Here is a 21,314-nt window from a genome sequence, read left to right on the forward strand (position 1 = left end):
ATAATCCTTTACACTTAATACAAAAATAATTTATATAAAATGTATTCATATTAAGATTTTGAATAAGAATTAAATTTTATTTTGACTGTTTATAACAATAACGATAAAAAGCTAAAAAGCAATTGTTCATATCAAAAATAAAAGAAATAAGAGACACTAAATTGACATCATAATCATAGGAAAACGATACAATTATCATTTTTCAATGACTATGACGTCATTTGAATTGATTTGAAGTTTTTAAGCATACTTATTTTTTAAGAAGTATTAAAAAAAAAAACGAAACACACTTGTTCTCTAGAGAGTTGAACCCGGTAAGTCTAAGATTAAGTTTCACAGCGCTAACCATTACACCATCTGTACTAGTGAACTTGAAAAACTTGTGAATTTGGCAATGTTAAACTATATACCCTAAATCAATAAACGAAAAAAACATTACCAAAAATATGATTCTTAGGACTTGACCCCGGTAAATAAAAAGCTAAGTTCATAAACATTTATATTTATCTAAGATAAATATTTAAACAATATCAATACTAACATACTGTATTTTAACACGGAAAAATTGGTGTCCATTAAATTATTATACAAAACTCCTTTTCATTACATTAACTGGGGTTGAGGTAGTATGGTGTTAATTCGAACCAATTTTTTCTGCTAACGTTAGTTAAATAGGCGAGTGACGTTGCTTGACGATAAGCATTTTGCTTAGCAAATTTCCAGTGGGGGCGCGCTCGTTTTTGATCTGGGTGGTACCACCTATACGCCACTGAACCTAAATAAGCTAATTTTAGGCAGCAATTTTAAATCGTTATCGAATCGTCCTAATGTAAAAACTTCTCTTATTTCTATAAGAACAATCATTTTCTAGTTTTGTATCGTTATTGTTATCGGTGCAAGTATAATCAGGCCTTTAGTGTACCCGCCGACGCAAATAAATGGAAATTGAAAAAAAAAATATTTTTTTAAAATTCGGGGGCCCTTCAATGGCTCCTCCAGACACCACTGGCACTACCCATGCTTTAAAATAGATGAATATTGTTATTTTCCTTTTTTAATTGGGGAGGGGTTCCTTTAATTAGAAACGGGTACCAGCAGACAAATATAATAACAACAAAGCTTACAACATTTTGACGCTGTGAACGTTGTTGGTTGGTTATGTCAGCAATGTTCCTTAACCAATACCAATATATATTTTTAATTTAAAAAAAGGCTTATAACCAGAGTTTTGAATTTGATATTTTTACAATTTAAATAATAATAATTAAAAAAAAAAAAAAAAAAAAAAAATCGCACGCGCCGCCGTTGTGTCGTCCCCTCGCGTGTCTGTCCGCGCGCGTCTCTTACCGTCTTACGTCGAACTTAACTACTTTTACCTCTAAACCTCTACCTAACTTAAACCTCTACTTAACTTAAACCTCTACTTAACTTAAACCTCTACTTAACTTAAACCTGTACTTAACTTAACTAGCCCGCTATAGGGTCTAGATTTATAACCGTGCCCTGTCCGATTGCCATGCCGTATGGCGTGCCCTGTCCGAATGCCATCGTGTATGGCGTGCCCTGTCCGAATGCCATCGTGTATGGCGTGCCCTGTCCGTGTCTAGAACCTGTGTCTAGAACTTTGAAACGCATGCCTCTGAACATTGAACTCTCTTTGGTACATGTTGATTAGTAAGTTTTTAAGCATACTTATGCTTAATTTTTTAAGAATTATTTTTAAAAAAAAGGAACACGCTCGCTCTCTAGAGAATTGAACTCGATAACCGTAACATGATGTTCTACAGCACTAACCACTACACTATCTGTACGACTGAACTTGAAGCACGAGTTAATTTGGCAATGTTAAACTATATATTCTAAATTAATAAAATAAAATAAAAAAACATCAAAATGTAATTCTTAGGACTTCACCCCGGTAAATAAAAGCCTAAGTCCATAAACATTTATATTTCTCTAAGATAAATATTTAAACATGAATACTGTAATCAATACTAAAGTTACATACTGTATTTTAACACGGACAAACTGGTGTCCATTAAATTATTATACAAAAACTACTTTTCATTATATTATTAACTCTTATAGAAGACAACTAAATTGTATTTTGGGAGGAGACTCTGCTTCCAGGGTGGTGGGGTTGAGTTAGGTGTTGATTCGAACCAACTTTTTCTGCGAACGTTAGTTAATTAGGCGAGTGGCGCTTCTTGACGATAAGCATTTGCTTAGTAATTTTCAGTGGGGGCGCGCTTGTTTTTGGTCTGGGTGGTACCACCCACTGAACACAATAGAAGCTAATTTTCGGCAGGAATTTTAAATTTTAAAGTTATAAAACCATTTCGGACAGTAGTACCCCGGAGTGTGACGTGGTTTTCAAACCAAGCGTTCCTAAGAGCTTCGGTCAGTGTCTTGTGAGGATCATGGAGGGTAAAATTTTATGGGATGGCCCAAAATGTAGATCCGCCACTGACAGTGGGGGATTCAAAAAGCCAGTCGTCCTGTCCCCTCTAAATTTTTCAAAATTAAAAATTTAAAAAAAAATGATAAAAAGAAAAAAAAATGATATTCAAATTGTATGAGGTTGCCAATTCTGGCCATTTGAAGGTTCCATAATCATAAATGGGAAAGGGGACTTCTTCTTGAGTCTCCTCTGTCATTTGCGTCGTTACAATAACATGTGAGTTATTCCGAAATACGATCTTCAACAAATTCATTGAAATCGAATTCGTGATATTCAGCTAAAAACCAAGTATTTGTGTAAAACAACTGGAAGATTTATTTTGTTTAAAATCTCATAAATCACACATAATCACTCTACAGACTGTTTAATGCTAATACAATCGTCAGGAATGAGAGAGTACAAGGATTGTATGATGAGTATGTGAATGCATGCCATGTGTATATGCAAATAAGTTAATTGTAAGAATTTGCCGCTGTTGCGGCTGCATGTAGACAATAGCTTGGTTCTTTTTGTTTAGTATTATTTGTTTATAGACTGTTTTTTCTCAATATACTGTACTAATGTGAAACTATATATATGCAAAAAGATTACATTCTGGTAAAATTTTACAGCTCAACAACGTTTAATTATTCAAGAAAGACACTATTCGTCATGGTTAACTGTTAGCAGGTAATAATATGCAAAATCATACAGGTGCAATTTTCGTTCGTATATAATAGATTTTCCGAGGAATTACGACAAACTATTCATTCTTTGTTTTATTTGTACACAGTATAGGGAAAGTGAATTACTTATCAACTATCGTATGGCGCAGGTTATATTCTTTTCCTCAATTGAATACATTTATAAGCCTAGCCCGGGTAATTTTGAGCTAGTACTGTGACTGAAGTACGATATTTCTGTTTTAACTATTACAAGCGACAGGCTGTCTTGTTGGAAACACACGCAAGGTACTGTTTTGTATTTCCCGAGTACGGCGTTTGATTTTCCGCCGAAGGATCAAGATCACGAATTGTACAACACGGAAATTGAACAGAAATGACCTCCGGATGGTTGAAATAAGTAGCTTTTATTTGCTCCTTATTGGAAATATTTATGTAGCCTTGTAATTATTATATGAAATATAATATTATTATAGGCCTATATGACAGGCCCGTAAGGAATCAATTATTGGTCCGGTCAAACGAGAAGAAATCTACCCCGGCCCACCCCACGTCAACCCAGAGTGTTATTTATAAGTACCAGTGGCGGATCAGGGTCTCTCGAGGGGTATCCAGACATCAGGACAATATTTTGAAAAGGGTACCACCTGATGCCCGGAAATGGCACTATGAGACTGTAAAGTAATGTTCTCTACTATGTTTCCTACGCGGGGTTCAGAGCTGTGTTTCCCCAGCTGTTGGTCGTGACGCTGGTGTTTCCCCATAGCCGAAATAGATATTTCGAAAGAGTATTATTCTTAACGGTTTTAGAAGGGAACAAGAGTGGGCAAGCACCTATTCGACAATACTATAACTGGTCCAGGTATGAACGTTGGTGTTTGGAATATTGAAGCTATTTCGTACCGAAACTATACGTTGACTTTTGTTTGCTTGTTCCTGCCACTCAGGATCCCCCTCTTAATGGTTTTTAGCAAAAGCCCAGATATTTCCATTCATTGTTGAGTGGTTTACACACAGTGCTTTCACATATAGCAAGAAGTCGAGCGTAGCTGTGTATTTGAAAAAAAAATGCACATACCTGAACAAAGTTGGATTTATGGCTGAAACTGAAATGCGAGTTGAACAATGGTCCGGGTCAACAAAAACATTACAAATTGTGCCGGGAAAAAAAGCATGGATTCGATTGAGTCATAATCACAACCGATATACCTTGCAAAATCCAATTAAGATCAACGCTGTATAAAACTAATTTCCCTCTAAATAGTGATATTTAACGACCACTTTGTCTTTAGAGGGATTCTAGACCACCCAGTCCAAAAAGTGGTAAAAATACAACACACAAACTGAACTTGCAATCTCTCGCTATCTTGGCGAGAGATTGCAAGTTCGCCGCCATCACGAGGTCGTCGGATCAAAATTAATAATTTGACATCCAAATATCGTTATTTTGATTCCCAATCAATGATATTGTGGCCTAAAAAAACTAAAAGGGATTTTTTTTCAAATTTATTCCGAAATCCTGACAGAGGACTTTTGGTTTGGAACACCTCATCGGACATAAGCTCATGTTTTCTATTCGAGGTTTTACGGTATTTGATAAACTTAAACCTTAATTTTAGCTTTGTGTTTAAATTATATCAACCAAAATATTATTTCTAGGTCTTTCAAGTAGGTCTACTTGTTTTTAAACAGTGGCATGTATAAATTTACACAATTTGGCTATGTTGTGGTAGATAAGTCATCATACGAAATTACAAGAAATTCATCCTGGGCTTTGGACAATGTTTTTTCAATTTTTTATACGGATCATATACCGTAAAACCTCGAATTGAAGCCCTGGGCTTTTCTTTGCGAAATTTGGATGGGATTCTTTTCAAGGTTTCTTTTGAAAATGCTGAAGTCTATTGGGCTTCTATTCGAGGTTTTACGGTAGGTCAATTTTTAAAAGATGTGTCCGCATTATTCACATTATTCAATACAAACATTGAATTTCATTGTTCAAATTTATTAGCTCAAGTGAAACAGTAATGGTTTCAATTTTAACTTTGTCATGTATTGATAATATGCCTATTTCTCTAATACTTCATACTTCATGAAATTGTAGAGTATATAGCTATAAATATAAACTGTATCTATAATCCACAATTGGTTGCAATTCGAGAATATGATTTTGAATTGAAAATTAAATATTCATTATATATATATTTTTCTTTTATGCTCAAAAGTAAGTTTCAAAAGTAAACTCGGGTATTTATAGGTTTATTATGGTACAGTAAGTCTTCAAGAAATAGATTGAAAATTAAATATTCATATAATTGCATAAATATCAAGGTGATTAGAAAACATCTATTGAAATCTGTTCAAATACAGTGAGGAATGTTATAATAGCGAAGTATCCTTCAATCTAGGCTGGTAACAAGATATTTTGACAAAATAATGAACCTTTCTATGGAGTCAATCACACCATCAAACAATTGACCAATCAGAATAGGACCAGGAATACGCGCCCGTCTAACAAGCACTAGTTTTCCCACACAAACGCACGTGTTTGTAATGAATACAGATACGCTATCTTTTTGTGGAACCTTGTCAACAATAACCACGGGGCGAGGCTTAGTGGTAAAAACAATGGAGCTTTCCGTTAACCCCCGCCCCTTGGATATTGTTGCTAAGGTCCCACAAAGCGAGTGTTAAAACACGCGCGAACACGTGCGTTTGAGAGACAACATGTGTGTTTGTGAGACGCACGCGTATTCCTAGCGCTGTTCTGATTAGTCAGTTGTTAAGTTTGACTGACACTCCGGAAAGGTCGAATTGAATTATCTAAATATTAAGTCCTGTCCAGACTATAAAATTTTATTTGACAAAAACATGTGACATGCCTAAATATGGTCATGACATCACATCATGACTATATATGGGCGGCAATTTAATTGTGTTAAGATAACTTGCTGTAATATTGTTTTACTAATCAAATTAATATTATAAATCTAGGCTAATATTAGGACGCCCTCTTTGATTCCTTTTTTTTTTTGGAGCATAATTGATGAATATTTTGTTGTTGCAATAAATATTGAAAGTAAATAGTTCTTAAATGAAATTGATAAATCAAGCTATACATCTTTGGAAAATATAGATAACACATCTATTTCTCTATAAATTTGTTCATCTCTGTATATAAAAAAAAATCTAACAAAATGTTTTTATCTTTATCATATAAAAAATTAAAATTTTAATCATTATTATTTACAGATTTATGTTTTAACTTTGATTTAAGGTCTTATATTACTTCAATATATTCAAATATAATTACATACTCTTCATTTATAAATCAATAAAATTGTGTGGAAATATACATAATTTAGTACACATCTATCAAGTATTGGAATGTATTTTAAAATAATCATATAGAATATTATTTCTATAACATACAATATTAAAAAAATATTTGGTTGTAGTACTTTCTAATTGCAAGAACATCTTAAAACATGCATTTTTAACTTCATTCATCCTGAAAATTAATTACATAGTTGCAAGCAGCGACACTAAAGTAACAAAATCTTTAATCATTATTTCCTGAAGATTTGTATAATGCCATTTCCAAAGATGCTGAGCATTATTACCCGTGGTCATTGGACAACATACAAGCACAAAGCTAAACCTTCTCTGCTCCCTGGGAAGTATACCCAGTCATGCATGTATACTCGGCACACAAAACTAATCACGCTGGCACCATCACACTGCTTTCATCAGGCTACATTTGAAGTGATATCTTTTTAAATATTTTATATGTTTATCTTGTATATAGTATTTATTTTATGTGAAACTGGGTGAGTGGGAAACACTGACATTAGTCACAGTGATTAAGTTCGCTTTAGTGTTTCCATCCAGCTCACCCAGTTGATTTTATGTGTTTTGTCTGTTTTAATTGGAAATAAAAGAATAAGAATAAGAATAAGAATACTGTCATATACAGGTAAGATTTGAATCTTTAAAACATAATATAACTTTATTGCCCATGTGTATACAGTATATAAGGAAAATTTTTTTTTTTTACTGCTGGTTTAATAAAATCATAAATGCATAAAATAAAAATAGGTATGCAAACACTTGGTGAAAGGTCACAGATATTACGAAAATTCTAGTGAACCAGCAGACAAAACACTGCACACAATAGGCAGAAGATGACTATTAGTATAAATTTTGGATACGAAATGTAAACTGTAGTTCATATCATATATACTACTGTACATTTTAAGCATTTATTGGAGTTTATGCTGAAGGTATTAAGTGTCTATAGTGTTACTGTTCCTAGTATTTCCTATAATGTACACATCGGCTAATAAAAAAATGGCCTTGTACAAATTACTCATATATATGATCACTACTTATTTGATCCATATCCACTGATCGGATGGTAATTTCCATTTCTCTCCCGATTGATCGACTTGTTGAGGTCGTTCAGCGTATTGCTTTGGATTTGAACTGGTCTATTTTTAAGTATTGATTTTGGTTGCTGTGGCGCGTTTTCTACCATCTTTTCATCAATCGGAATGTGTCTACGCGGCTGAGATGGAGCGGATGCATGACCATTTGCGACCCCATTAGGAGTTTCTGAACTGCGTTTCTTAGGAGGCATTGCTAAAATATTATCAGCGGCCATTCCGCGAGGATTATTTTCAGTCCGCCGGCCAAAATTTTTCGAAGGAGTCTTTTGATCGAGCCCGTTTACCAGCGGCTGTGGAGACGGCGGACTGGATGCTTGCGACCTCTTTCTGTGTGTTTCAGGGATCAAATTCTGGCTGGATGGTTGCTCATACTTTTTATCAACCTGAGCTAACGGCGGACTGGATGCTTGCGACCTCTTTCTGTGTGTTTCAGGGATCAAAATCTGGCTGGATGGTTGCTCATACTTTTTATCAACCTGAGCTTGGATGTATTGCGATATGAGCACAGTGATCTCAGAGCCTTGTTCAGTTTCAAGGCGCGTCACTTTTTGCACCATAAGATTACCACATTTGATGTCAACAAACCACCGATTCTGAGCAGAACGTAATCTTCTTGTTGAAACAATCTCAGTGAATGGATGTTTGAGAATGCATTCCTGTAAAAGCATACATACATTTAGCAACACAAAAATAAGTTATAACATAGTAGTTTCTTATGTTTGATAAATATCATACTAAACAAATAAACATGTCTTTCCCAGTTTCATGTATCATGCATGGTGAAAAAGGAATAAGGATGTATGTTTGGATTTAGGGGAGAATTGGGAGTAGGAGCAAGAATGGAAGAAGAGGAAGAATGCGGGAATGGAACCCGCATAGATACGTCACTGACTGTAAGAAATGCAGTATCTTTCTTACTTTGGTTTTCTTATTCAGTAAGTATATCCCATAGTTACTGACTGCCAGGACACAGCTACCATGTACCACTGCTCCAGAAACACTCTAAAAGACAAACAGTTATTTAATTAATTTATATATTTGATTAATTGATTAATTGAATGATCTTTTATCTATACATGACTATGTTGGGAACAATCCCAATTATTTAAATCAAACTTTTTACCTTAAAAAAAATTAAGTCTAATTATACCTAAAATACATTTAAAAAAAGAATTGAAGCAATTTAAGTACACAGATAAGAAAATTATGCAGATACTATAGTTCCCATATCTACTAAAAATAGAGTAGAACCCCACCTTTATATATATATATATTTATATGGCCTACCCCTATTCAGGGGACACTCCTGAATAGGGGTAGGAGATCCTTTTTTGGTTCTGCTGGTGTCCCCTTAATAGGGATCCTACTGTAGTAGATTTTTATACTATAGTTTTCTGCTAATACCATAGGCCTAAATGGATGTCCTATAAACTGGTATCTAAGGGACAATCATAGAAATAATTTATTTTTTTTTAAATTCAGGAGCAAGGTAGCTCATGAAAGTAATGATTAAGATTAATAAAAATATCAGCAACTGTAAGTAGGCTTCAATGTCGTGACCTATCTAAAATAGGGTCAACTTACCTCAATGATGAATAAATTAGTCCCAGACATCGGTAACTTCTCTACCTGCTCAATGAAAGCCACCATGGCAGCCTCCTTTGACATATTTTTTATTGCTTGTAACTTATCATCGGTGGCATTCAGCCACTGTTGTTTTTTACCGGTGTCAAGGATCACCATCGGTATCATTTGTGGTAAGTCGCGCCTGTTTGAGACGAAAAAGGGAAATGTTATCAAAATATTGGTTGGTTGGTAGAGTATTCGAATGGCAATCATTAACTCTTGGGTTCAAATCCCTATGGGGATATGTTTTTCTCAAATATCTATTATCTTTAATTAATACCAGTGGAGGTGCATCTCCATACCTAAGTTCCTTTCATGTGATTTACTATTATTCATTGCGTATTATGCAATACTTTGAGAAAAAACTGTCCTAAATGGAAAACCCAAGGGTGCATACCACTTGAGCATGACAAATATTTAAATGCTGCCCTCTATGGCCTGAAAATAAATTCTTCAGTAAGTTTACTCACATGGTTGGCATTTCAACTTTATCTGCTGCTTTGTGTTGCAAAGCCGCCAATTGAACGATCATCGACTTCTTGTCTGGACTCATGCTATTAAAATCACCCTCTGCTGGCAGGCTGTGTAAATACTCCACTTGCATCTAAACATGTTGAAATATTTAGTTAAAGGTCATTTGGGTTCAAATGTTATTTTATTAGTAGAATTGAGGGTTATCATTATCAGTCCTTGCAATGGGGAGGGGTAAGTCTTTGTAACATAGAGGGATGAATAACAGTCTTTACAAATACATAGGTAGTGTTAATCTGTCCTTGTCTTGTAGGGAGAGGCATAGGGAGTGATAGCAGTACTTGCAAAATATGTCAGACCCTCTGTCGGCCAACTTCTGGAGCCACCACTGCGACAGCAGTATTTGCAAGACCGGGAGAGGGATACCAGTCCTTGTCACTGGGAGAGTAGTCTTTTCAACCAATGGAATAACTTAAGAGCATGAGAAGATAAAGAAGAAATCAATTAAATATACCTGTTTAAACAAAGTCTCCGCATGGAGTGGACTTTGGACTTTGATTGGACGGTACCACAACAATTTTTTGAAGAGAAATGAGAATGGAACTTTCTGACATTCAAAGTGAGTTATCACATCCATGATGTAGTCTTTATGCTTAAGAGGAACAATCTGGTTGTCTAAAAATGAAAAAAATGAATAGAAATTAATTAAAAATTACCTGCATACATAATCAATACTCACAAATAAATAATACATGTTAATAGCCTCCTTCCAATAATAGACTTAAATATATTATATAGTATATGCTGTGGCTCCAATGTTAGGATGCAGAATTGACCTGTGCTCTCTGATATGCTGTGATGGAGGTTTGCACAAGAATAATATACTCTTTTTTCAACAGTAATACTCAAAAATCATAGACTAGAACATATATATTTTATAAATCTTTTCAACAATATTTTATGAGGCCGAGCAGAACAATTAGTTCCCTCACTACATAAAATAAAGACAAGAATAGAAGATAAAAATTAAACTGGATATTTAAAATTAAATAAAAATAAATTAAATTAAATTAAAATAGAAAAATGTAAAATCATTGAGCATTAATACATTTCTGCATAGATTATACTGTTCATGAATATTCATATTGGTATTTATAAAAAATAGTAATTGAACATACTGATTATTTATATTATTAACATTATTACGAAGATTTATAAATATTCATAGAAATGAAACATTTACGCTACTTTTTTTTACGACTGCAAATACACTGTACTCTTCGATTTCTTCATTTTCAACAACGTTCAACTCCTGGCAGATGTCCTCGACAACATCTTGCATCGTCGTGCTCCCCATCACCTTCTTGGTGATGGTCATGTTACCAGGTAGGTAGAACATTTGTCGTTTTGTTAATCGTCCATCCTACGCAAAACAAGTAAAATATCAGATATTCATTATCATTTTAGACCAACAAAAAACTAAAAATTTACTACGGGTCTTTTTAAAAATTGTAGCAGACGTCACTAAGAACAATGAAGATAATAATGATGATGCCAATGATAATAACGACGACAAAAATGATGAGATGACAATTGTCAAGTATTCTAGTTTGAATGTGAAGGACATTTTATGTTGTATAATAACGCGACAATGCATTGCTGTTTCAGACATGAAGCGGATTCAACTTACAAGAATATTCTTAATCTCCAAATACAGCGGTGGAATTCTACGTCCTCCTGCCTTGAAGCCACGGACAATGTTCATTTTACAGGTCATCGCTAGGTTCTGCAATATCTGTCGCTGTTCGTCGTCAGGATGTGGAGATGTCAAGTATTCGTAGAGGTATGGCTTGAGAATGTTACTAGGCTGGAAATATGACGAGTAGAACGCAAACATCCGCCAACCTAATATACAACTTTTCCTGAAATTCAATTAATTCGAAGATGGTTGAAAGTAACAAATCATAATAATTTGAGTACTGTTAAAATTCTATAATTACAATAATCATGATAATTGATTAATGATGATAAACATTATGAATATCATTATCATCATTTTCATTTAAATACTATTAATCACTATTATTTTAATACCACAAACAAATGTAGATTTTTACTTACTTTTTTGCACTCTGATTTGCTGTTGTCTGTTTGATTAGATGGCAAAAAACTTCATCAACTAATTCTCCATGTTCAACACATGTCTACATTAAAGAATAATTCTCTTTAGTAACAATTTATATTATTGAGTGATTTTATATGATCTACAAATTTACATTGGTTTGGAATATATAGTAGTTTAATTAATGTCTGTCCACACCATATCTTTACTCTGTTTGAAGTACAGTGGGACAAGGTTAATACCCCATTCAGACTAGCATCGCATTGCGATCTGTTGTAGCAATTGCGACACCCAATCGCTCCCAATCGCAAAGTAAAATCGTGTGTGAAAGCTCACCAATAACAGTCGATATGTAATCGATATCGCAATTGTTACCCGTTGCAATTGGGTGCTACAATCTTTATTACTCCCGATTACCACGAATTCCACAGGCACTGTTTGGCTGAGGTCAGGCAACATAGGCCTAGACACTGGAGGCCTAGGCCCTAGAATGTAAAGTTTGCTTGTGTTGGTCTGAATGCGTTCGTTTATTGCGATCAGGAGTAATCAGTTTTTACCAGTCGATTACCACCGATTACATCGCAACCGATCGCAAGAGAGTATAGTCTCAATAGGGTATAAGAAACATTTATTTTTACCTTGAGAATGAAGTGAACACAGTTCAAGTACGCTTTCTCCTTCGGTATCTTATCTTTCACTTGGACTGGGTAGTCTCCCATAATTTGCATAAGAGCTATAAATCAACAAAATTACATTATTTTAATATAGGATTACATTTTCTCTATTTCCATATTATCTAAAAATTTTAATAACCCTCAACCAGTTCCTTTCCCTCTGTTAATTTGATCATCAAATCAAAAGGCCTTGTGTCTGTCTTTATTGTCATGAAGGAGTGGTTTGCCGCAGCAGTTAAGGTTCTGCTTCTAACCTTGAGGTCGGCGGTTCGATCCCTCACTGTGAATTTTGCTTGTGTCTTTTGGTAAGGCACTTTAGTACGGTTGTTTCTCTCCACCCAAGAGTACAAGTGGGTACCTGGTGTTACAGCTGCAATATTGTAGAATATGTATTATGTGCTTGATCCAATGACCAGGGTAATATTAAATGTGAAGCGCTATTATGTCACATTTAGGCCAGTATGCTATGACACTTTCGCCAGTGCAGTTTTGAAAGTGTAGGCTATGCACCATTCTGTCCTTACCAAGGAAACATTCCAGCGCGGCTTTGTTGACATCTGGATTGGACAGTTTCAGTAACGACACTTGTAGTGGTGAGTTGGAGAACCTTATCAGCTCCTCATACTCTTCAATTGATCTTTGCACTTGTTTGCTCTCTGTAACAAAGTGTTGCATAATAAGAATTATTAAGTCAATCGTGACATCATCACTGAAACTCCCAATGTTATTTTCTTATCCCCAACCGTGTCATGGATTGATTGACATTTTTTAGCAAAAATAAAGTACCTCATTTTTTTCTTTTGCAGGCCCTCAGGAAATTTTTTCATGCACTAATTTAAGCTTCGTATAATAATTTCCACTAGTTTACTATATGTAGCTTTACTAATTGCTTAATATAATTTTCCTTGAGTAGGCTATATTTACTGCAGACAGGGCCCACAGAGAAGACGACCTGGAAATAGGAAATACCTTCTGCAATTCCTTGAGCAAGCAAGTATATTTTATTTTAGTATAATGGCAATTTAATAGACTATACAGACAAAAAGAGACAAAAAAATCTTACTTTTCCCTTTGAAGGGTTTTTTGATTGACCCCATGAAGCGTAGAGATCCACTTATAGAACCATTACTTCTCCTCCGCATTTCATACCTGAAAGAAGAAAGATTTTAATCATATTTCAATGTATTTTTTAAAATACTGAAGAATAAAGGATAAAGGATTCTGCGAAAAATTTGAAAAATTAAATCCTAGCTTCACCCAAATCCCAAGGTCACATGACCACACAAATTAATCCCAAACTGTGACATGCCTAAATATGGTTATAATGACCTATATATGGGCATACAACGGTTTTTTGTCCTTGATAGTGTGGAAAGAGCTTTATTGCTTATTGATTGTTGAGAAGTGTGTGTTCACACTGCCTGCTTAATGAGCTAACATCAAGTTCGCATCACTGTCTATTCAATTACATTTAGACTGATTGGATTTATTAAAGACAAAAATCTATCAAGACTTACTGAGAATGAGATTCTCTGAAGTGTCGCATGGCAAACTCCAACATGGACGATTTCCCAGACATAGCCTGGTTGTCTTGCAGGTAGTTCTGCAAAAAGTAACATTGAATAAACTAATAATTATAATTACAGTATTTGATTTGATAATAGTGATAATAAACAACAATTATTTATATTGTACAATAGTAGCTCACAAAGCTGGGTATAGGAGGTATCTAGATAAAGATAGGGGCCATGTAAAGTGCATAGCTCTGAGCAGGAGTTGGGGGTGGTGTTTGATAATTGTATTTAGAATGCTTGACCACAGAACATTTAATTAAGTCTAAAAATTAGCTGTTTTGGACTAAAATGCTCCCCTCTTTCTAATCTTTTCTTTTCTTCTATTTTTCCCTTTTTGGGGGTCCTAGTTCCCATGCCCCATGGATCTAACCCTAGGATTCATGTTTAATAACCAAGGTGACAATGTACCAGCTACCAAGGCCTTTTCTACATTATTATCCACTCACTGACATACAATATATCCTCTTCCTTCCTATTTAAAAAATCCAAACACATATACAGTACTGAACATAAAGGTCCCGCAAAAGCTCTCCGAGATGTACATGTGCACTTTACAAGATGCCATTATTATTATTATTACTAATATTATTATTATTATTATTATTATTATCAATATCAATATTATTAATAATATTGATATTGATAATAATAATAATATTAATTATTAATATCAATATTATTAATATCAATATTATTATTATTAATATTGTTATTATTGTTATTGTTATTATTATTATTATTATTATTGTTATTATTATTGTTATTGTTATTGTTATTATTATTGTTATTATTATTATTATTATTATTAATAATATTATTATTATTATTATTATTATTATTATTAATAATATTATTATTATTATTAAACAATATTAATATTATTATTATTAATATTAATAATAATATTAATATTATTAATATTAATAATATTAATATTATTAATATTAATATTAATAATAATATTAATATTACCATTATTAATATTTTTAAACTTACCTGCATTTTGAGTGGTATATCTAGTAGATCATCATGTATATCTTCACTCCTCTGTAGATTAAATATAAAAACAATAATAAAATAGAATACTTATTAGAAATACTTATTTGTATACTTTTATTTATTCATTTCATATTTAGTATTTTGTATTTATTTTACTTTATTTATTTATATTTATTTCACCAATATCCAACACTGATAAAGGTAGCCCATAAAAGGATTGACATAAAAGTTTACAAAATATAATAAATCCTTCATCTAAACATGTAAAAGGAAAACAAATAAACAACATAAAAACTAATTACATACAGTTAATGCCCAAAAAAATAAATAAATAAATGAAATATAAAAATAAATTAAATTAAATTAATAATAAAAATAAATAAATAAAAATAATTTAAATAAAAAATAAATCGGCAACTTGAAGTTTCACTAAAATTCTTTGACGTTTTGACGGCCTACCTTTAAAAACCTCTTAAATAACCTATTATAGACAATAACAGATATTCATCTTCTGGCGCATAGACAGTCACAATTTCCTATAGTATGAAATATAGCCATTGCTCAAGTCAGCATTGCTAAAAATCTGAGATGTATATTACTAAGTGCAGTATTATTTATATAGAGTAAACTGAATAGTATGGGCCATGGTATTGAATTACTTATGGTTCAAGAGACTCTTTAGATGCACAGTATAAAGACAACTTGAGTTCAAGTTTGAATTGAGTGTAACTCTTCAATAAGACTACAACTGAGAAAGGGAACAGCATATCATGGGAAAGAAAGTGTGAAGGCTATTTACAAAGGAAATATAAGGAAATATAAAATGCTTACGCATTAATGCATTTTAAAAAATACAAATTTAAGAAATGGAAAAAAACTATTCAAATTTTGCCAAATATATAGATAGCTGGTAAATCAAAATGAATAATGTTAACAATTTTGCCAAATATATAGATCAATGGAAAATCAAAGTGAATAGTGAATAATAATAATATCATTTATATGTTTCATTAATTCTCGAAACATGAAATTACTAATTATAACACTACAAACAGCCATGTAATAAATAAGATATTTAATAACAAATATAATAGTTAACTAGGAAATTAAAATTGGTGGTTTTGGGAGTGGTACTATCAAGTAGTGTTTTTATGTTAAGTGGCTATATACCAAACCACTATCACCATCATCAGTGGTAGTATTAAAGATGCTTTTTAAGTGACTCGGTTGTTAATATATGTGGCAAAGACAAGCCAAATCAGTCACTCGTCGCAAATCGTGTTTCAAATGGCAAAAACATGTTGGAATGTCAAATTTTTAAAAATCTATTTTATTGCACTAAACTAACCTTTATATATCTATACATCATTCTATACTGTTATTTTCCCCATTTTCAATGTTAAAACAATACTTTTTAAGGATTAGAAGGCTGATTTCTCATATATTGTTCTTTAAACAGCTGTATGTTTAAACGCTTGTAACTTCATAAGGAAATGTCCGATTTGAATTATTTTTTTACTATTTTATAGCTATTAATTTACTCTCTAACACTGTATTAATAACTCAAAATCGATTTTTGAGAAGCGTGACTGGTTTGGCTTGTCTTTGCCACATATGCTGGTAGATGGTTATTGTTAAATGGCTTATTTAAGGTGTACTGTAGAGGAAGATGTATAAGGGAAAATGTAGGTTGAATGTAGGTCTTAGCTGGCTAAAAAAAAATATCAAACTAGAAATCGGCTTAAATTCATCTAAGTCAGATTTATTAGTATTGCTTAGCTTAGAAATTGCTTTAACATTAAAATGTTGATTGTACACGACATGAGCCATCTAAGACAATTTTTAAGCTAAGATGGTCTGATATTTGCTTAGACATTTTAACTTTTTTACTTACCTGTACGACATTTGCTAAGTTGAGATTGATAAATCTCAGGCCAGTTCAATTAGAAGTCCACCCAACTAAAAATAAACCCAGTGACCTAATCGAAGTCTAGTGTAATTGAAATATTTAGAGCTACAACAAGAAAACTCTCTACCTCCTACAGTAGGTTTTACCTACAAAAAAGACACTAATTCTTAAAATTAGAAGTCTACCAAACTTAAAAAATAAACCCACCTATATAGTGTAAGTGAAATATTCAGAGACTAAAGCCTACCTCAGATAAACTCTCTACACTTGTGGCCTGCTCCGACATGTCTCCAAAAATTATGAACTATATAAACAATATCTTCTGGATCAATAAGCAATACTGTCAAATATAGGTCACTAAAATAGATGTCAAATGGGACGCTAAAGTATTAAAAAAGAAAACCACCATCTAAGGTCACGGAAACATCCTACAAGCCACTTAAGGGTATTAAAGGCCTGTCCAGACTATCAAATTTTATTTGACAAAAACATGTGATATGCCTAAATATGGTCATGATGACATCACATCATAACCATATATAGGCACATCATGACTATATATGGACATCTGGATGGAGCTTAATATAGAGCAAGATAAATCTTTGCTAGCATATCAATAATAATGTCACCGATTAATTTGTCATTAAGTTGTGATGACGCTCCCTTTAACACCCACTTCTTATGACTGGTCAAGGTTAAGGAATTATTGAGTCGGTCTGTATTTGCTCCACCCAATTTTTTTTCTTTCTATTAATAAATATCATGTAATAATAAAAACTTCCATCCTGAACAACTTGGGAATAAACTAAGGTTCAAAATTATCATTAGGGAGAATTTTTATCCCCTAAGATACCAATAAATTGCTCCAAGTATAATTTGGAAGGCTTAACATATTATACTAAAATACAATAATTTTATGTATTCCACAAAGACAATTTAGTTAGCAAAATTGCTAATTTATAGATATTTTGGAGATAGGTATTTTACATCATTGCTGTCACTGGATGTATTGGATACTACTATTCTATTTATTATTATTATTAAATGACAGTCCACAATTATATAAAACTACCGTACTGTATTTGCTTGGTCAAATCCAGAAGAAATGGAATAAACCGTAATGGAATACCTCACAGACATGTTCACAAAAACAAGGAACTTATAATAAGGCAAGTACAAAGTAATATTCCAATAACTATGTATTAATTAAATGCCTGTCTACAATGTCAGTAAATGATTCCACATAGTATTTCGTAGAAATACTAATCGGTCCAAAATTAAATAGTGCGAGAAGCTTGGCCCTTCACAGAAAAATGGAATAACCCACAACGTATCCTTTTCTTCAGATGTAAGCCACTTATCTAAAGAAAGATTAATATCAGATAAATCTTATGAACAATGACGGTAGTGCTAACGCCTACATTGTGAAGGATATTATATATAGACATGCAAGGGAGTTTAAAGGCTCAGGATTGTGATTGAAATTTCAAAGTATTTCACCTCAACAATTCAAAGTAAATACCTGCCTGATGATTAGTAATTAACTCGCATTTAAACAATTTTACAATATTTAGAGTTTATTGTTAGTTCTATAATATGAAATATTTGAAGTTTTTGAAAAGTTTGTATGGCGAGTATTAATAACAAAATCATTATAATGGTACATTATCTGCAATTTATTTTCTGTAATTTTTACGACACAATTCTATTATTGTGGGTGACCTTTGTTGCTGTTGGATTTTGGTTAAATAAATAAAAAATCAATCGGAGAAACATTTTTATTTCTGCCGGGGAATACTATAAAGTATAGGTAGCAGCAAAGTAGCAGTAGCTATAACACCACATATCCAGATAATATCAACATAATAACACAAACGAAAAACAAAATAATAAACATAACAATATTTCATTGAAATTATGTCATTTATACTGTGTCCAATTAAAATCAAAGTGTTTTTGGTATATTTGCAATACATATGACAACAAAGGTCCCTTCAAGACTTAATAAAATTAAGATAGATAGATATTTATAATGTAGAAATACAGATGAAAACTCTACTGGAGAATACTGTAGGACATAGTGGGCAAAGTGCGGTCCGCAGGACACATGGGGCCTGACAGTGATTTTGCTGTGTGTGTGTGTGTGTTTTTGGAAGCACACTGAAAACATCAATGTTTGTAAATCAAAAATTCAATTTGACCCTCCGACCTATTTTTAGGCCCGACCTTTCTAAAGTGCTATTTGCAAAGTCTTACCCTTGGTTGCCGATGGCTATCAGGACCAGGTGCCGGCACAACATACTCACTAGGGAAGCTCCCAGTTTTCCCATTCACCATTCCATAAAGCCAATCTAAACAAGACAAATATTGTAGTTTACAAAACAATAATAAAAATATCAAAAAATATCAATTATCACTTCAATAGCAGTTAAATAATGCAAGGCTGGGTAAACACAGTCAAACAGGATTACAGTAGATATGGAAAAGTTGAAACACTTTTAGAACAATGATATTTTTGTGACGCAATCTTTCATCAAAATAGCATTTACAGTTCGATTCCCACCCGAATCACTTGCAAATTTTTTGGCAAGTATTTGGGAATGTACCAAGTATTCAATGCAATAACATGTCGGGTAGGGTGTAACATTACACCTATGATAATTAAAATATTGTAATTCTACTTCGATATTTATCTAGAATCCATAACAATTAATGAATGTATAAGCAATCTCTATATTGAAATATACTTGAAATTTCACCAAAAAAATAACAAAAATTATTGTTTGCAATTTTGCCATAAAAGAGAAAATTTGTTATAAAGATTAGGGGATTTGATGACACGAAAGTTATAATATATACTGTAATCTTGCATATTATAAGAAATAGATTTCAAAGAACAGAGATATATTTATATATTTACATCAGTACATCAACCCATAAAATCATAAAATATATAAGAAATTATTATAAAAAGAAATTGGTATTATATTGGTTCATTCTGGCAAGTATTCACGAAATAGACTATAACTGCAGAAGTTAAATGGGGATTCAAAAAAGAAAACAACACAAGCTCAGGGTTACGAATGTTGATATCACTTTCAGAGGAATAAGTAGGCAAAAATTTTAGATAGAAATGCAGTGATTGAGATATAATTAGGTGTTGTAATCAGCCAATTAAATAAAGTTCCTTGAAAATACAAGGTATCAAAGTAAGGAAGAAAGCATGCACAAATAAAACCAACTGAAGACAATAATACCTCACACCATAGAAAGTATGCTGTAGTATACAACCATATATCTTACCATACGTAAATATACTCAAAAACCAGCTAGCACCAAAAGAGAAAAGCAATCATTAAGCTACAGTATGTCAAAACAAATAAAATGTGTACAGCAAAGTAGAAAATCTATATTAGTGATATTTAACCAAATTATTATACTATAAATAGAGCTACAGAAATTATTGTTTCAAGTGTTTAAGTATAATATAATTATAAAACAGGTCTATATACCAACAACACCGTCACTGATAGCAAGAGATGGACACAGAGTAGGGAAGGGGTGGAATATGTTGAGAAGGTTCTCTCCCTTACTTTCACTGCATTCTTTACTGAAAGTATATTAGAGGAACTGTATACCTCTCCCCAACATTGCCCACCCCTGGTGGTGAATTGGGTAGTACGCCAGGTGACAATCCCCTACTCTTTTCCAAAGAGTACACTGCGTTTATTAATGTGCGCATGGGAAATTTTGCACACGGGATCAATGGCCTAAATGTCTATTCTGAATGTTGTACGGTTGGCTGAAAACTTTCATTTCAGCCAACTGAAACACAAGTAGGGGCAGTGATGGGAATTGAGCCGGGGACCAAGAGGTCTCAATGGTTTAGCACATGCACAGTGGCTACCTCCAGTTTAGCCGACTGAGCCAGTTGCTCATTACCCCCTCATTAGGACAGAACATCATATATTCTATCAGCACAATACATAAAGCAATGCTAAGTAAGAGACACTTCAGTAAATAAGAAAACTAAAATTCTATTATTGACATTTAAATATATATTCAGCTGTATGCAATTTAAGGCTGAGTGTATACAACAATCTAAAACTAATAAACAATATCCCATTATGCAACAAATATAAAGCAACTTAGTGTTAATTCAAATTAAATAATGTGCCATTTCCAGCATATGCAGCCACCTTGTTTAATGAAATATTTTTGGAAGCCCTGTTTGCGTAACCTTAAGCGGTGTTCCATAGCTGCAAATGAAGGGCAACAGGTGTATGAAAAAAAATAAAGTATGTAATTAATTAATTGATTTAAATAAATGTTATGTTATACAAACATTAATTATTCCTTTCAGTCTAG

General features: G+C 32.9%; 1 protein-coding gene and 1 long non-coding RNA gene across 6 annotated transcripts in view; one reads left to right on the forward strand and one right to left on the reverse strand.

Annotated features, from left to right (window-relative positions):
- Positions 1–7,084: 7,084 nt before the first annotated feature.
- LOC117118113 lies at positions 7,085–10,135 on the forward strand. The gene is made up of 3 exons (XR_004447005.1): positions 7,085–7,099; positions 8,333–8,506; positions 9,982–10,135. It is a non-coding gene; the product is annotated as an uncharacterized LOC117118113 (long non-coding RNA).
- Positions 7,091–21,314, reverse strand: part of LOC117118110 (unconventional myosin-XV-like) — a 51,147-nt gene continuing 36,923 nt past the window's right edge. For 4 of the 5 annotated variants that reach the window (XM_033262611.1, XM_033262614.1, XM_033262610.1 and 1 more), the window contains 15 exons: positions 21,146–21,205; positions 19,203–19,297; positions 15,035–15,085; positions 13,982–14,067; positions 13,528–13,613; positions 12,989–13,120; positions 12,429–12,523; positions 11,790–11,872; positions 11,359–11,590; positions 10,917–11,091; positions 10,183–10,343; positions 9,668–9,801; positions 9,156–9,339; positions 8,490–8,573; positions 7,091–8,227 (listed from right to left, as the gene is read on the reverse strand). In XM_033262611.1, coding sequence (XP_033118502.1) covers positions 7,508–8,227; positions 8,490–8,573; positions 9,156–9,339; positions 9,668–9,801; positions 10,183–10,343; positions 10,917–11,091; positions 11,359–11,590; positions 11,790–11,872; positions 12,429–12,523; positions 12,989–13,120; positions 13,528–13,613; positions 13,982–14,067; positions 15,035–15,085; positions 19,203–19,297; positions 21,146–21,205 — 2,378 coding nt within the window. In that variant the 3' untranslated portion in view covers positions 7,091–7,507. The remainder of the gene's footprint in view (positions 8,228–8,489; positions 8,574–9,155; positions 9,340–9,667; positions 9,802–10,182; positions 10,344–10,916; positions 11,092–11,358; positions 11,591–11,789; positions 11,873–12,428; positions 12,524–12,988; positions 13,121–13,527; positions 13,614–13,981; positions 14,068–15,034; positions 15,086–19,202; positions 19,298–21,145; positions 21,206–21,314) is intronic. The other variant, XM_033262613.1, reaches the window with a different exon arrangement.

This window comes from Anneissia japonica, unplaced genomic scaffold (genome assembly GCF_011630105.1).
Source record: "Anneissia japonica isolate Jap-2015-1 unplaced genomic scaffold, ASM1163010v1 scaffold287634_len692169_cov176, whole genome shotgun sequence".
NCBI classification, from domain to species: Eukaryota; Metazoa; Echinodermata; class Crinoidea; order Comatulida; family Comatulidae; genus Anneissia; species Anneissia japonica.